General features: G+C 59.0%; 2 protein-coding genes across 2 annotated transcripts; both read right to left on the bottom strand.

The window, feature by feature from the left end:
- Positions 1-546: 546 nt before the first annotated feature.
- On the bottom strand, positions 547-2,429 carry C13H12orf76 (chromosome 13 C12orf76 homolog). The gene is made up of 2 exons (XM_054219730.1): positions 2,298-2,429; positions 547-2,140 (listed from the first exon to the last, which is right to left on the bottom strand). The coding sequence occupies exons 1-2, from the start codon at positions 2,404-2,406 to the stop codon at positions 2,055-2,057; spliced, it is 195 nt and encodes a 64-aa protein (XP_054075705.1). The 5' UTR covers positions 2,407-2,429; the 3' UTR covers positions 547-2,054.
- A 2,039-nt stretch (positions 2,430-4,468) lies between these two features.
- On the bottom strand, positions 4,469-12,006 carry LOC128917079 (sodium-dependent serotonin transporter-like). Its single transcript, XM_054219648.1, is given in 13 exon segments — positions 4,469-4,549; positions 5,020-5,187; positions 6,253-6,353; positions 6,550-6,649; positions 6,800-6,931; positions 7,323-7,470; positions 7,472-7,843; positions 8,098-8,201; positions 8,852-8,986; positions 9,289-9,427; positions 9,730-9,949; positions 10,115-10,249; positions 11,910-12,006. Coding segments are annotated over 13 exon segments (1,923 nt in total). The 5' UTR covers positions 11,998-12,006.
- Positions 12,007-16,291: the final 4,285 nt, after the last annotated feature.

The raw sequence follows: 16,291 nt of genomic DNA, 5'->3' as shown, positions 1-16,291 counted from the left end.
TGGAAGCTTGAGGCTTAGAAAGGAAAGCGGAAGCTCAAGAATTAGAAATACTTGGAGGGTAGTTCTAAAGCCATAACTAGCTTTTGAAGTTCTTTAAATTGATGCTGTTTTCCCAGGGCTGTTTGTTCCTGAAAGTGAGACCAAGTCTGTGCTTCCTTGTGCTTTTGGACTGGTGTTTCAACGTGCAAGGATAATTCGTGATGTGCTTAACTGGGGAATCCTTCTTAACGCTGGCTGACTTGTGAGTCAAAACAGACCCTCCGTAGCTGAGCTTGACCTGTTCACGTCTGCGGGTGGCTGCACTATGGGTGCACGATGAGTTTACAGTTTCAGTTTACTGTTAACAGTTCCTTACTAACAAACATCCATGAAAAGGGGGGCTTCGCCCAGCTGTTGGCATCGCTGTCCTGTCCCTCGCCATTGGAAAGGGGGCAAGACCTGCAGGATGATGAGAGGTGGGAAGAGGGGAGTACCTCATCCCATTGTACAGCTACAGCCGAGTTAATAACAAACAGAACATCCACGAATAAATAAAGGAGTCCTGGGTTGTTTACTTAGCTTTTTATTTGTACAAAGAGACAGAGCAGGGAACAAAGAATGAACGCAAACAGGAACGCTGCTCCCGGGAACCTGGAGCTGTAGCTGCAAACTACACCGTCCACCCCCCCCCCGAACAGCACAGGCCGACTTCTACACCAGAAGGACTGACAAAAATCAGTGATACAGGACTTGGTGATCAAAAAAAGGCTCAGAAAGCAATAGAACAGTGTTACCTTGCTTCCTCACTCGCGTTTCACTTAGATTAGTAACTGTTCTAGGCCAGCCTCCTACTGTCACAGTACTAACAGCAGCAAAGAAAATCCCCCGTCACAATGCGAGCGGTCAGCACCCTTGGAAACAAACTGAACAGAAAACGTGTCAGATGCAGCACAAAGCTTTAGAGGACCTGTCAGCACAATTGTTCTGGAAGTTAACTTTTAAAATACTAAATAAATTACTAGCTGAAACACCCCTATGTTAAATATCAGAGTAATACTTACTAAGCAAAATCCAGTTACTACTCATAGCAGTGCAAAACGAAATAGCAGCATTCATACGCAAGTGTGATTTCAGTGTAAACACTTCAATTTGTTACTGAAAACGCACAGAGCTGGTCTGTCCGGAGCCGACGCATGGCGTGCTTCCAGAGAGCCCCAGCCCAGCAGCCCCAGGCATCTGCCTGGCTTGTGGGCTTTGGGAGGCTCCTGTTTCCAGGTGGGCAGTAGCCCGTTTGGGAGCACAAATCCACCCGTGAGGAGATGAGTGTTCAGCACAAAGTGGAAACTCTCGCCTGTGACCCTGTAGGTAACGGGTTCAGCATGGCTGTTTTGGTGCGAGACCGCTTGTGGCTGTTTGGCTACGAGTTAAAGCAAATCACATCATGAACGACAACCCTGTCCCTGCACGGCCGCACCGGGGGCTGCTCACGCTTCAGTATTTCTGCACGTACCAGACCCCCACAGCTCTGCTTTCACCTTCGGACTATTTTTGAAGGCTGCTCAAGCATGGGGCTGAATTAACCAGAAAGCAAAGTTAGATGGTGGTGTCATCAAGTGCATGTGCTGGCTGGACAGACAGGGCTCTTGTTAGTCTAGCTGTGTTCTTGTGCCAAGCCAGGACGGCTCCTGGCACTGATGGGAACGGGCGTCGCGGCCAGTTGTGGTCCCGGCGCACCGGGGATGCTCGCCGGCACGCGGCGTCACATCATCACCGCCGAAACGCTGCATTTTGGGAGGATCCGTGCGTGGAACAGCCCCTGCTCGCACCCACCCGGGCTTGCAGCAGTGGCGGCTCCCGGGGGTCAGTTCGCCGAGGCCCGGGGGCTGATTTCCAGCCCCCAGCCGTACTGTCCTTGAAAGCGACGTCACGATGGAGCCACGCACACGACATCGGGGCATCCCCCGCCGCTGGCGGGAGGCGGCGGGACGGGACGGGAGGGCTGGGGTGGGGGGGGCCGGCGGGGACCGGCAGCGCTTCTCCCCCGCCCCCCGCATCCCCCGCCGGGTCCCGCTCCGCTACCGCCGCCGGACGGGCTTGTAGACGCAGACGGCCATGAGGATGATGGTGAGGAGCAGGGCGCTGAGGATGCTGCCCAGCAGCACTGCGGGAGGAGCACAGGTCAGGGTCTGAATGCACACACACACCCCCCCCAGGCATTCCCCAAAATTAGCTTTAAAAAAAAAAAAGGGAAAAACAAGCAGAAAGGCGCCCAAGGTGCGTAACCCGTCCCCCCCCCCGTCCCCCCCCCCGCTCCTTACCCAGGTTCTGCTTCTGCAGCACGGCGTAGGGCCGGCTGCGCTCCGCCGTGCCCGGGGCCAGCAGGGCCACGGCCGCCATCGCCCAGCCCCGCAGCGCCGACAGCGCCATGGCGACCCCGCACACCCCCCGGCCCCGGCCCCGCCGCCACCGGCCCCTTTGTGCGCCCGCCGCGGCCCGGCCCCTTCCTGCCCCGCCCCCGCCGCGCTCCGGCCTTCCGGGGGGACGGGGGGACCGGGGCTGGGCGCTGCCCGTCGGGACCCGCCGGCCGCGGGTGCCCGGCCCGGGTGTCCCCGCACCCCCGTGTGCCCATGGTCTCCCCCCCGCACCCCCAACCCCGTGTTCCCCCTTGGCCCCATGTCCCCGACCCCCCATGAACCCCCCAGCCCCATGTTTCCCCCGAGCCCCGTGTGCCCCCCCCTAGTCCAGTGTCCCCTTTAGCCCCATGTGCTTCCCCAGACCCATGTCCCCCCCAACCCCATGTGTCGGCCCCCTCATCCCCATGTATTGTCCCCCCCAGTCCCATGTGCTCCCCAGGCTCTCTGTTCCCCCCAGCCCCATGTGTCCCCCGCCATCTCCCTGTCCTTCCCCAAGTCCATGTGTCCTCCCCCAGCTCCATATCTCCCCATCCCCATGTGTTGTCCCCCCCAATCCCCATGTGCTCCCCAAGCTCTATGTTCCCCCAGCCTCATGTGTCCCCCGCCATCCCTGTGTGCTCCCCAAGCCCCATGTCCCCTTCAGCCCAATGCGTCCCCCCGAGCCCCATGTGCTCCCCAAGCTCTATGTCCCCACATCCCCATCTGTCATCCCCCTCAGCCCCATGTGTTCCCCACCAACCCTATATTTCCCCCCCAGCCCCATGTGCTCCCCCAGCCCCATGCCCACCCCCAGCCCTCGGCACCGGGAGCCGCCGGGAGGGGACGGTGAGGGGCCATGGCGGTAGATCAGCACACGGCTGAGACACCGGCCGGGAGCTGCTGCTTTGCCTCCGCCATGGTGAACGTGGTGGGCGCTGGAAAGTGCTCAATGGGCCTAATGACTGCTGAGAAATGGTGAGGCCGCACTGGAAGCAATGTGACATCACTGGGGAGCCGTGACAGACGGCAGGTGGCTGGTTGACGCCAGCGCCAGGGCTGCTTTACCCTGACCCCCATACTTGGTTTTAAAATGAGATCTGTTAGGGTCATCTTCAAATGCTGGAGGGTGATGCTTTTCTCGGATTTTTTTCCCTCTACTGGAATTTTGCTCTTTGCAACAGAAGGTGGTACCCAAAGGGGGTCTACAGGAAAGATGGGGAGGGACTTTATCAGGGAGTGTAATGATAGGACAAGGGGTAACAGTTTCAAACTGAAAGAGGGGAGATTTAGATGAGATCTCAGGAAGAAATTCTCTGCTGTGAGGGCGGTGAGCCCCTGGGCCAGGTTGCCCAGAGAAGCTGTGGCTGCCCCATCCCTGGAGGGGTTCAAGGCCAGGTTGGACGGGGCTTGGAGCAACCTGGGCTGGTGGGAGGTGTCCCTGCCCAGGGCAGGGGGTGGAACGGGATGATCTTTAAGGTCCCTTCCAACCCAAACCGTTCTGTGATTGTATGATTTGTGTATCGTGACAGCAGCAGCCCCCCCAGCCCAGCCCCGTGCTCTCTGCCGCAGTGAACACAGCCCGGCGAGCTCTGGCTCCTCTCCCTCGCCTGGTCTCCTCACAACTGATACCACCTTTATTTTACACAGCACGGCTAAAGGCATGCACTGCTCACCCCAAAGCAATAATCCCTCCGCAGCTGTGCCGCCGTCTGCACCGGGAGTTGGGGTTTCACCTCCAAAACGGAGGAGTTTGGCCCTTACCTTCCAGCCCTGCGGGACTCAGTTCTCGTGTCCCTGTTCTCGGGGCTGAGAACCGGGTCCCGTTCTCCCTACTGTGGATCAGGGGTTTTTCCTGCCCGCAGCGAGAACGGGCTCCAGCACGTGCTGGCCGTGCCGCTTCCACCGAGATGCTCGGACACGCCGGGAGCCGGTGGCCGGGGAGCCGCCACCAGCACGTGCAGCCGCCGGGGGAGAGGCGAGGGGCCGGTTGCTGTGAGGAAGGTGACGGCAGCTTCTCTTCTGCCCGCCCCGTTGCTTTGTCGGGGCAGGAGCAGGAAGCCGAAGCAGTCTCTGCGTCCCCTGGATGTGCTGCTGGGCTACAGGACGGGTGACATGCACACCGCCTCTGCTTGGGGGTCTCGTGTGGTCTTCTCCGGCCGAATGCAGACGGCGAGGCGCTGCAGGGTGTGAGCAGGCAAAGAAAAAAAGGCAATGGGTTTCTTTCCCGCACCTGGGTGCCGAAGCCGTCCCCGCCAGGATCTTGCTGGCTGCGGGGCCGGGGCTGTGTCAGCCTGCAGCAGACCGAAGCGGGCAGGGGGTGTCCCAAAAATGGGGTGAGAGGAGGGGTGACAGCTGGGGACGGTCTCCTGCCTCCAGGGCCATGCTGACGCAGCCCCGCCACCTCCTGGCCCAGCCAAAATCACAGCTTCAGAAATACGACTGAAAACGATCAGGCCGTCGAGCCACGCTCCTCTCAGCCCTATTCCAAGCAGCTCCCCGGGCGTGATTTAATTGCCAGGTGAACAAAGATGCTGAGGACACGTCAGCCATCTGCCCAGCTCCCCGGTCTCCGGCTCTCCCCAGGCGGGGGTCCCTGCCCACCCCCAGCCCGCGCGGGGGCCCCAGGGCTGCCTGTCCCACTCCTGACCTGCTTGAGAGAGCCCGGCGTCCAGACAAGCTTGTACACCATGTAGAAGGGGATGCAGATGAAGGACGATGCTCCTATGAGGTACCCCACGGAGATGCTCCACTCGGGGTACTGATAGTCGAAGAGCATCAGAGGCGGCTGGTCCAGGAGGGAGCTGATGACTATGAACTGTAATGAATGAAGCGGAGCCCCTGAGGGAAGGATGCTCCTGGGGCCAGACCACGGCAGGACGTGCCCCACTGCGGGCCACAGCAGGCACGGGGCAGTAGCCGGGCTGTACAGCCCCCAAAACCCACGCGCATGTGGCGCGGGTGGCCAGGAAAGCTCTTTTGTGGCATCCCCAGTGGAGCAGCCCTGTTGGCTCCCCATGGGGAGCGGACCAGCCGTGAAATCTCCCCAGCCCCGGCACTGGCGCCGACTCATCCCGTAGGTTGACGCCATCCGCGTCCCACTGCCACCGCTGCTTTCCCAACTGCGAAAGGCAAGCCTGGAGGTTGCGGTGACATTTCCCAGACTGCCACCCCTCGCTAGGTCTGGGCGGGGAGGTCCTCGTCTAACAAACCCCACCGAGACGGTGGCCGGCAAAGGCTGCACGTCCCCGTGCTGAAATGAAATCATTTGCTGTCTGCTTTGATTATAATACTTCTCTCTTAATAACCTGGGCAAAGCGCTTAGAGCCGTAATTAATCCTCACAAGGCCTCTTCTCCTGCAGATCCGGCGAGATTAGACCCCTCTGCCTCTGCAGACGGCAGCCTTTGAAGTGCCAGGGGAGCTGGCATTTCAAAGGGGACAGATCCGGCCTGGCGCGTGGTGCCGCAGTGCCGTCCCCACGCACGAGCGCAGGACACCGCAGACCAGGGGGATGAAACAAGGCTGCACTTGTGCTTGTGTGAGCACCTAGCTCCCAGCTTTGCCCTGGAGCTGCAGAAGAGGCTGGAGAATGTACTTCCAGCTCCTTTTCTTGGTGAAACTCCCTGTCCCAGGGGCTGCGGGCAGCTTGTCGTTGCCCGTGGCCGGAGCAGCTGGGACGAGCTCCGACAGCCCTGGCCAGGACCCTGATCCAGCCTCCCGGCAGCTCCTTCACCCCGGGCAAATGAGAGGGGAACGATCAGCAGCGCGGGCACTCAGGGAGCTGGGCAGCAGCAGCAGCCGTGAGGGAAGAGCAGCTCCTCCGCGGGGCATTCAGAGCAGGGTTGAGAACCCGCTCTTTAATTCGGGCTGTAGATACTCACGGCTAACAAGGCAGGGCTGATGGCCACCCAGCACACCTTCCAGAACACCCCCGGGGTGAAGCCGAGCATGGCTTTCACGTCGTGGGAGAACCTCTGTATCCCTGCCGGAGGAGAGAGCCGTCACGGCCCTGGAGACCCACGGAGGACATGGGTAGAGGGATGTGGGCATGACGCCTCCATGCCCCATCCCAGCCTCCTCGGGAGCCACACGTGTTTTTTCCCCCAAGCCCCCTGGCATTTACACACGTGTGTAAGGTTAAATACAGGATGTTTTTCATCACAGAGGCAGTTTCTTACCGTAAAACCAGGAGACAGCTATCGTTTCCAGTAGCACCACTGCCAGGATTGAGCAACCAGCACCGAACTCCTCCAGCAGCTTCACCACGTAGGCTCCCCCCTGGAAGAGCACAGGGGAGGGGAGGGTGGCTGCAGACCCCGCGGGCATGCGGAGAACGTCTTCGGCAAAGTCCCATAGCAGGGGGCTTGTTGGAGGAACGAGTAGGTGTGTGGTGGGGACAGGAGCAGAGTGGTGCCCGGTGGTACTCACGTAGGTGAGGGTGCTCAGGGAGCCCAGGAAACAGACTGTGATGAGGCCGAGGACGAAGAGCTCCCGTCGCCCGGCCAGCACCTGGGGGTACTCGTCCATCACGGCCGTGATCACGGCCTCCAAGCCCCCAAACTGCAAATGGAACGCCAGCGTGGGGTGGAGAAATGAGACGTGGGGACAGTCACGCACTTGGAGAAAACCTGCTCCCCCCAAGGCCCCTTCTGCCCATGAGCGGAGTGGGGACATCCCGTCCTGTTCCCTCCCTCCGGGGTGACCGTCCCCTCCAACGGGCTTTGGGGGAGGCCAGCTCAGACCCACTGGAGACGACGATGCGGTGCTCCCTCCATTCCCGTGCTTGGAGGGCTTGAAGCCCTCCATCCCCATCTTGGAGCCCTCCTTCCTGAGGCCATAACTCCCCTTGTCACCCTGCTATTAGCCGTGGGACATGGCCATCCCAAGTCCCCGCTGAGGACATGGCCCCAGGCTGCAGATCTGTGCGGCCGTGCTCCGCAGAGGCACCTACCGTGCTGTCCAGCCCCAGCGTTATCATCATCAGGAAGAATATGATGGCAAAGAAAGTGGATCCCACCATGTTGGCGATTGCTTCAGGGTAGGTGATAAAAAGGAGGCTCGGCCCTAGGAGGGGACACTGGTTTGGTTTGCTGTTCCCTGGGTGCTGGTGGGAATGTGCTTGAGGAAGATGCCCCAAAGCCAGAGTAGCCGTGCCTGGCCCCGGATGAGATACAGGGACCGGACATCTCATTGCCCTCCACTCTTGGGAACCACTGCCAGGCACAAGCCCCCGCGCCCCGGCAGACCCCAGGACCAGCCACCAGCCACCACGGGGACACGGAGCCCTGGGGCAGCTGGGCACCACAGGGCCAGGATGGGGCAGTGACGCTGGAGGGAGACAAACCTTTATCTCTCGCGACATCCTCCACTTCCACGTCCCTCATCTCAGCCATGTAGCCCAGCACGGTGAAGATGACGAAGCCCGAGAGGAAGCTGGTGAGGCAGTTCACCGCGCTGGTGACAAGCGCGTCCCTGGAAGGCAGAAAGCAGGGAGACGTGTCCTGCAGCAGAATTCCCCCCCTCCAGTGCAGCTCTCACCCCGACTCAGCTGCTCTGGCCACCTGCACCCCGACCGGTTCCCTCGCCTGGCCCCGCACACCAAAACCACCAGTAAAATGGGGAAAGATGCTCAGCCTGTGGCCACGGAGCACAGGGATGTGGTTCCAGTACAGCCGTGGCTGGTGCAGCCCCTGTGCCCGCGGGGACCCATGGCTGTGGGAGCTCACCGGTAGCAGTTGTTGTGGAAATGGTTGTAACTGGCCAGAGCAAGGAGGACACCGAATCCAGGGCCCAAGGAGAAGAAAATCTGTGCAGCAGCATCAACCCAAACCTGTCAGGAGAAGCAACAGGCAGGCTGGAGAACAGGCAGGGGGTCCCCGGGGGCATGGACGGGGTCGGGAGGTGCCCCATGGCGTGCCCACTCCATGGTGTGCCCACCCCACGGCACAGGGATGGGGTCCTTGTTGGTACATGCCACCAAACCACCTCTCCTGCCTGCCTGTCCCCCCATGAGATGTCCCCAGGGCAGGGGACATGCCGCGGGACAGAGGGAGCTCGTTTCCCCCCTGGGGTCCTGCAGTAGCAGAATTAAGCAATGGCGTCTGTGCTCCCCCAGGCCTGGAGGGGGGACAAAGTCGAAGACCCCCGTCCTTACTCCTGCCCGGGAAGGTTTGTCATGGCAGCAAGGGCCTGATTACCTTTAATGAGAATTCTCAAGTGCTGCCTGGTAATTACCCACATGAAGCCCATTGTCAGGCCAGGGGGAGAAGACGGCACAAACAAAACCCAGCGGCAACGAGATGGGTGATTCAATTATAGATTTACATTTCCAAGAGCCTGTCCAGGGCATCTTGTTTCTGTAGGAACAGGGGCCCCATGGCCTGCCATGGGGCTAGACCCTGGGCAGGGGTGGGTGTCCGCGCTGGGGATGGGGTCTGGGTGCAGCCAGAGCCGGGGGGACACGTCCCACCGCACACTCACCGCGGTGCTCAGGAGCTTGCCCCAGTCCGGGCGCAGGTAGAAGACAACCCCTCTCCAGGCGCCGGGCAGGGTGGCCCCCCGGACCAGCAGGACGAGGAGGACGACGTAGGGCAGCGTGGCCGTCACCCACACCACCTGGAGAGAGGCAGCCCTCAGCCCCCGGCACCGGCAGAGCTGCTCCACCAAGCACACAAACCGCCTGTGTCGGCCATGGCCGGCTCGCTGGTGGCTGCCTGGGTGGCCCAGGGGCGCGGGGAGGAGGCGATATCCCATGTTTAAGCAGCCAGGTGAGCTGCAAGACCCCACCAGGTCTCAGTCCCTCCTGCCTGGCCCTGGCCATGGAGGGGGTGCTACGTGCTGGGCTCCGAGCCCCCACGTGCCCAGGGCTCCAGCATATCCATACCGGGCAGGGCTGGCGCTGGACATCTCTTTCTTACCTTCCCGGAGGTTTTCACCCCTTTCCACAGGCTGAAGTAGACGATGGTGAAGATGAGGAAGAGGCAGAGGAGCAGCTGCCAGTGGATCCCCCCGATGTCGTACAGCCCTCCGGATTTTTGGATCTCCAGGACCTTCCTCCTGCAGACAGGGATCCCCATGGCCGGGGAGGGGGTCTCAGCCCAGCGCGGTGCTGCTGGCTCTGCCCTTGCAGGCAGCCGGGGAGCGGGCTCAGCCCTCGGCAGGCAGTTCCGTGCTCACCTCTCCCCTGGAGCGCAGGGCATGGTGGCCACGAGCCCCGCAAGAGCACCCCCACATGATGACCACGGGCAGTGGCGTACCTCCTCCCAGGCCCCCTGGTCCTGCTCCCTGCGCAGCAAACCCGAGTGCCTCCAGGGGGATGTGCCCCAGCTTAAACACTTCCTCCACATACGTGCACTTACGTATAAAACTCTTCGGCGGGGGACCTGGAGAAGTTGGTCCAGGTCACGTTGCTTCTCCCGAAGTAGTTGGTGCAGTCGGGCGTGTTCCAGGGGTTGTCGCAGCTCGCCCAGGGCAGGGTGCCCGAGAAGGACGAGTAGAAGTAATAGAGAGCCCAGGCGATGATGGTGTTGTAGTAGAAGGAGACGTACAGGCCGATGATGCAGATGGCAAAGCCGATGCCTGGGGAAAGAGAGGGGCAGACTCAGCAGCCCGCGCAGGTCCAGCCCTCCCCCTGTCCCATGGGACACGGCTGTGGGGCCGTGCCGGCTGTGGGGACCTGCACAGCCCCGCTCACCAACACTGCGCGGTCCCCAAGCCCACGGTGGTGGTCTGGAGGTCTCTTACCTTTAAAGATGGGGCAGATGCGCTTCCAGATGGGGATGGCGCCCGTTCTGTGGAACTGCCCCAGGGCCAGCTCCATGTAGAAGAGAGGCACCCCTCCGAAAACAGCCATCAGCGTGTATGGGATGAGAAAGGCTCCTGCAGGGCGAGGAGCAGAGCGGCGGTGACCACTGCGGCCCCAGGCTGGCCAGTGAGCGCAGGCAGGCTGCGGATGGAGGGCTGCCGCTGCCACCCGTCCCGGTGCTGCAGGGATGTGTCACGGGGGAGCGTGGACGAGGGGTTGGGATGCGTGTTTGTAAGATGCTTTACAAATTATCTGTTCAGAGGGGTTCAGAGGTGTGAGGACCCTGCTCGGTGCCCCACCTGGGCTCTTGTGTCAGTCCCCACTGGCGTCCCAGCCTTCGCCGGGGACGGATCGTTTTTCCGGGACAGTACAAAGAGCAATAGAAACCATCAGGGTACAGGGGATGGGACACCAAGCACCCCTCAGGCATTGAAGAGTTTTGGAGAAAATCCCACTGAATATGCATGGTCACCCCAAGACACAAGTAATTAACGCTGTAATCTGCATTATTCATAACAATGTCGTCTTTACCAGGGCTACACTTGTACCCCATGGAGCTTTTGGAACTGGAACTGTTCTCTGCGCTCCTCAGAATAGCCCTGTTGGCATTAGTTAATTTAACCCCCACGGCCCCTCTCTCGGAGGGCTCTCCACCACCAGCCCCTCAAGGGTTTCTCTTCTAGGAACATCTCCAGCTGCTGGGTGAGCCCACCACCGGCCTGGATCAGTGCTCCCGCTCTGCGTGGCCCATGGCTGTCCTTTCCGAGAGCTGCTACTTGAACTTCTCACCCTCCCGCGTGCGTGGGGCGGGTGAGGAAAGCATCTGCCTGAACCACATCCAGGAAGAGTGGGGAAAGTTCGCTCCTGGTCCCACGGGAGTAAATCACAAATAACTGTGCTTCAGTGTGGGCACCTGGGATCCACATTTTAGCCTTGAGTATGGTACTAATTATCTCCTTCTAATTTTCCCAAGCAGTAGAGGATGTTACCCAAACGCCGACTTTCACAATTAAATCCACTGTGCTTTGGCAAAACGCACAAAATTTTCATTCCTCATTTTTAATTTCCACGCCAGGGGTTTTTCTGCTCTGCTCTATTTAAAGCAATTTATTTCCATGTCATTTACTCAATTTTTATTTATTTTTATTTTTTTTTCTTCACAGAGCTTTTGTATCTTAACTTGCTATTGATCTCTCACGGGAGGGGACACCCCCAGCCCTGTGCGGTGCGGGGACACACGGTCCCGGGGACCAGGGACACTCTGCAGGGTCCAGCACTGCCGGCTGCATGGCCGGGATCTGCGGCAAGCGGCCGGGATGCTTGGGAGGATTATTTTAAAAAGCGAGCCATCAGAAAATGTTGCTTTCACAAAGTCACAAGATCACAAAAGGTACAAACCTCCCACCCCAAATTCGCAGATTTTTAATCCTTTTATGCAGTTTGGACCATGCGACTTTCCTCTTTGTGATCCTAGAGCTGCTACCGCGCTGGGGAAGGAGTGAATGACACGGGGGAAGGAGTGAATGGAGGAGGATTTTGAATGAAGAAAGACACAAAACAGAAAAGAGACAGATGTCAGGAGAAGTTGGGTTGGTCTCTAAACTGCCCTGTCTGGAGAGGAGCAGCCGGAGACAAAGAAAGAAAAGAAATGGCGAGTTTTTCATCCTCGGAAAGATGAAAAACAGATTTCTTTTCTTCAAGAGAAGACTTAAATAATCCCAGTGGACTCCTTACCCCCTCCGTTTTGGTAGCAGATGTAAGGGAACCTCCAGACGTTGCCCAGATCCACAGCGAATCCGATGACTGAGAGGAGGAAATCCATTTTTTTGCTCCACTTGTCCCTGGGGTGGGTTTGGGGTCCCGGGGGTGCGGGGCCGGCCGTGGGACCCATCTGGGGGACCGTGTCCTGCCGGGGAGGGCTGGCGGCGGGCGGCGGGCAGGGCTGCTCTGCCATCCTGCCGCCCCGGCAAATCCTGCAGGATTCAGGCTGAGTAACTTGGGGGACGGGAAGGATTTTTCTGTTGCTGATGACAGATCCGAGGAGGGGAGGGTCAGGCTGACTGCGCTTCCCCACCTCCCGCTGGAAACCCACAGCACCGAGAGCAGCCGGCAGAGAAACCCATCCTCTGATCAAAGGCAGGAGGGGGGAGAGCGGTTTTCCGAGCGCAGGGCTGAGGCGCGGGGACCAGCCTCACCGCGCGGGTTTCTGTCCCCTCTGCTCCCCGGGCGGGTGCGTTTTGGGGCTGGGGTTGTTGAAACAGAACCGTATTTGCACACAGAGGTGCTGCCCCTTCCTCCTGACATAGTTATTTCTTTCTCCTTGGTGTATTTTGTGATTACCGCTCTGCGAACGATGACACCAGACCCACCAAAGGAGGCGATGGCTCATTCTTGCAGAGGAAACCCTGCGGAGCGAGTGGGGCCTGGAAATACCCTCTGGCCAGGAGGCAAGTGCAGGGCACATACTCGACCGGTGCTTGCCGTGGGCCCACCGGACCCCTGAGGGCTGGGGGCACCTCTGTGTGCTGCCGGGAGCCAGCAGCCCTCGCGCAGAGCTGCCCGGCTGGAGCCATCCCGCATCGCCCCGTCTGTCCTCACGGACCCGCTGGGTCCTTCTGTAGCCCGGGGGCACGAGTTGTCGCAAATAAACTGCTTGGAAGTGAAATAACTTTCACAGCCGCTGTCAGGGAGGGGACAGCAGCGTACCCAAAGCCATTGCCCTCCTCGGTTTGACAGTTTAGCAGCAAATTTTGTTGCGAGAGAGATGTGTGCGTGCAGGCAAGTCTCTGCGTCTCGCCACCGGCCACAACACAGGGGCTGGTGCTGAGCGAGCCCTTGCCCAGGGCCACCCGCTGTTCCCAGGGCTCCAGGGTGCTCCAGGACCGGCTTTTCCAGGCGCCTCATCTCTTATTACAAGAAACTACAGAAGAGATCAAACCGGGATCTGCGGATCTTAGGGTGGGGGTGAGCGGGTTGCTGTGACGACGTGACGCCAGTTGCCTGGCGTCTACCCGGCATGGGAAACCTCTGGACACTGTTAATCCTTCAGGAATATTCATGGAGACCCATTAGAAATGTCAAGTTAAAAACACTTCTTTTTTTTGGCGGGTATGTCTGGCGCTGGCTGCTGGGGCTGCTGGACCGGAGCAGCTCAGGGGGCTGATGCTGGTCCCCGGGTGGCCACCCCGGTGCTCTGGGTGGCTGCGGCGAGGGGGGCAGGATGGATTTAGCTGTGGTGGCACGGTCACCCTGGGGCAGGGACACGGCTCTGCCGGTGGACATCACCCCACTGGCTTCTCACCCTCACAGCGTGAGCACAAGAGTCCTGGGAAAGGGATTTTTTTTTTGTCCTAACCAGCTACCCCTCCTGCATTTGGCTGCCCCCAACACCTTGCCGTGTGTCCCCAGGTGTCCCCTGACCCGCAGTGGGGACCCCAGCAGTGGGTGGCCAAACTGGGGTGCCCAGCCCCGAGCTGCCCCCTCCCAGTGATGGGCGGAGGGTCCCCTCCTGCTGTCGATCCCCCCGAGCTGTGCTCGGCACGGCTTCTCCCTCTCTGCTTGGGAAATTATCGTGCCTTTTAACACCTCTCTCATTTGAAAACGCAACAATTTTCTGCTTGCGTGTTTTCGAGGAGTGGCTGGTACCAGCTCTTTTCTCCGAGGGAAGGGGTTTACCTGGAGGCTGGTCCCACACGCTGGTCCCTGCGCTGAGTGGGGAGCGAGCGGAGATCGGGGGGGTCCCGTCGTGGCCAGGCAGAGCCCCCCCTCCGTGAGCCCCATGGCTTTGCTGGTGCAGATCTCCCCCAAGCTGAGACCTAGCACACAGGTGAGGGACAATTAATCTCCTGAGGGTTTATACAGGATTTGTGTCACTCCTGGGATTTGCAAAGCCGTCAATTTCCATCGCAGTCATTAATTACACCACAGCTGTGGGTGCAGCCGTCGGACATTAAAGGCAAGGCTGTACTCAGCTGCTGGGGCAGGGGGGGACTGGCAGAGGGGCTGCGGTTGGTCCCTTCTTAGGGATGAAGGTGAGAAATCCCCGCTGTGAGTGCGATCTGTCTGAGCAGCCTGCTGGGGGGGAGCAAGGTTTAATCCCCCCCACCAAGGACCATCTTAAGAGTATAAATGACAGAAGAGAGACAGCCGGTGCCATAGCAACTGTAAAAAAATAATAGCTCTTTCTCTGTAGCTGACCCTTCTTTTCTCCGGGTAGTTTACGTGCAATGGCTCAGTGTGCCAAGTGTGGAGACCCTCCTGCACCCGGGTCCTGCTGAGGAAGGCTCAGCAGATGGGCTCAGAGTCACTCCCAGCCCCGGCGGGAGGAGCTGGCTGCGCTGGCGGGGGGTGTGAGGGACGGTCTGCGGTGGTCCATGGGGAGCAGGTCCCCCCGCAGCATCCCTCAGCGCAGGACACCGGGCAGGGGCCACTTTCTGGGTGCGAAGCAGCAGCTGTTCAAACACCAGCATCTTTTTAAAACTAAGCTACTTGCTTTCCTGAAGAGCCTCTGCTTTTCTCCACGTTGATCTTTTAAATCAGACGAGGTGGGCTTTTTACTCGCACCTTGGGCTGAGCTGGGCATGCGGAAGGTGGCACCAGCCAGGCACGGCTGTAGCTGTGCCCACAACAGCTCCAAGCCCGGGCTGCACGGTGGTTTTGCAACACAGGGACGTGCAGCCTGCACGTTCCTGTCTGAAAGCTCCCTGCGCCGAGGCACCCACCGGCATCAGTTTCCCAGCACGCCAGTGCTGCTCCGCTCCCAGCCCATGTGCCGCAGCCATCGGTTCGATGCCGCTGTTGCCGTTCCAGCATCCTCCATCCCTGACAGATCCCCCCCAGGGTCCTCGCTGGTGAATGAGCCGCGAATGCGCCCAGCGCTGCCCTCCCGCTCCCCCAGCTCCCACCTTCTCCTCGGGGCCCCCATCGCCCACCCGTGCCGCTGCCTCTCCGCACAGACCCACTGATGCGGCTGCCTCTTCTCCAGCATCAAGTCAAGGCTGCCGCTGTCAAGTCAATAAAGAGAGAGCTTTGAAATCTCCATTTCTTTTTTTTTTAGAAGCTGCAAGCTGGAAAAACCATTGCAGGTTCTCGGGGCTGCTGGAGGTGGGAGGAGGGCAGAGGGCGAGGTGTCTTTCGGAGATGGTTTTCATTGCGAGGAGTTGTGCTCCCCAGACTCAGTCCCGGTGTTCTGGGGTCCTGTGAGCACCGGGCTCTCAGCAGGATCCCGGCTCTGCAACCTGCTGGAAAGATGAGTTTTCCCCAGAGTTTTGTTTATTCTGGTCACAGTTTCCCAGCCCTGGTGTGGGGAGATGGCTGTGTTGCTCCAATCTGGCATGAGGCTCAGTGCGCTCATCAGTGACACACCAGACGGGGGAGTTTTCTGGGTAAAATGTTGTTATTTTGCCAATTATAGACAAATATTTTTGTCCATCGTCTGGCATTCAATTAGAAGCATTTCAGAGAGGAGGCTATGGAGACTACGTGGCATTTGAAGTAATACACAGCTGAAGTCAGGGATGCTGGATCCGAGCATTCACTTTGGGACATGAAAAGGAAGGGGCAGCCGTCGGGCAGCTGCGACGGGGGTCTCTGCCTTTACTGCAGCTGATGCTCTGAAAGCCGGCTGGTCCCCTGCGCATCACCCATCGTGCTCTCTAAATACCTGCAACATCGCAGTCAGACACACTCTGTGCGCTCCCTTCATCAGTTTACTTTCCCTTTTTCTTGTTCTTTTCCTTACTCAAAGCACAAATCGCTCTAGATTTAAAATGTAGAGTTTAAAACCAGCTCAAATCAGATTTAAATTTGAATTTCCAACGAGATAGAAGTTACTTCTAAAGAGTGTGATTATTTGATTAGCAGATTGCTTTTATCCTACCTGCTCGTCCATGCAATGAAATGCAGAGGAGTGAATTGTGGTCTTAAAACAACTACCCTGTTTAAGCCGCAGAGGCAGCAGTGGGAAGTTTAATTTAATTAGCATGATACTCAGAGATGTAACTTAATCACATTAAGTATAGATCAACGTGCTCTCGTTTAAGCTCGCCAGACTTCAGAAAACAGGGACAAATCATCTCCCACCCATCTTTAATCCAGGGAGAAGCAGAATTTTCCAA

Source organism: Rissa tridactyla, chromosome 13 (genome assembly GCF_028500815.1).
Source record: "Rissa tridactyla isolate bRisTri1 chromosome 13, bRisTri1.patW.cur.20221130, whole genome shotgun sequence".
Lineage (NCBI taxonomy): Eukaryota > Metazoa > Chordata > Aves > Charadriiformes > Laridae > Rissa > Rissa tridactyla.
This window is presented reverse-complemented; position numbering and strand designations above follow the sequence as displayed.

Bases quoted from the DNA above. Each gene is read 5' to 3' on its own strand.
- C13H12orf76 (XM_054219730.1), bottom strand. From the start codon at position 2,406: ATGGCGCTGTCGGCGCTGCGGGGCTGGGCGATGGCGGCCGTGGCCCTG. The intron at 2,141-2,297 runs GTAAGGAGCGGG...CTCCTCCCGCAG, and splicing joins GCTGCAGAAGCAGAACCTGG to TGCTGCTGGGCAGCATCCTC.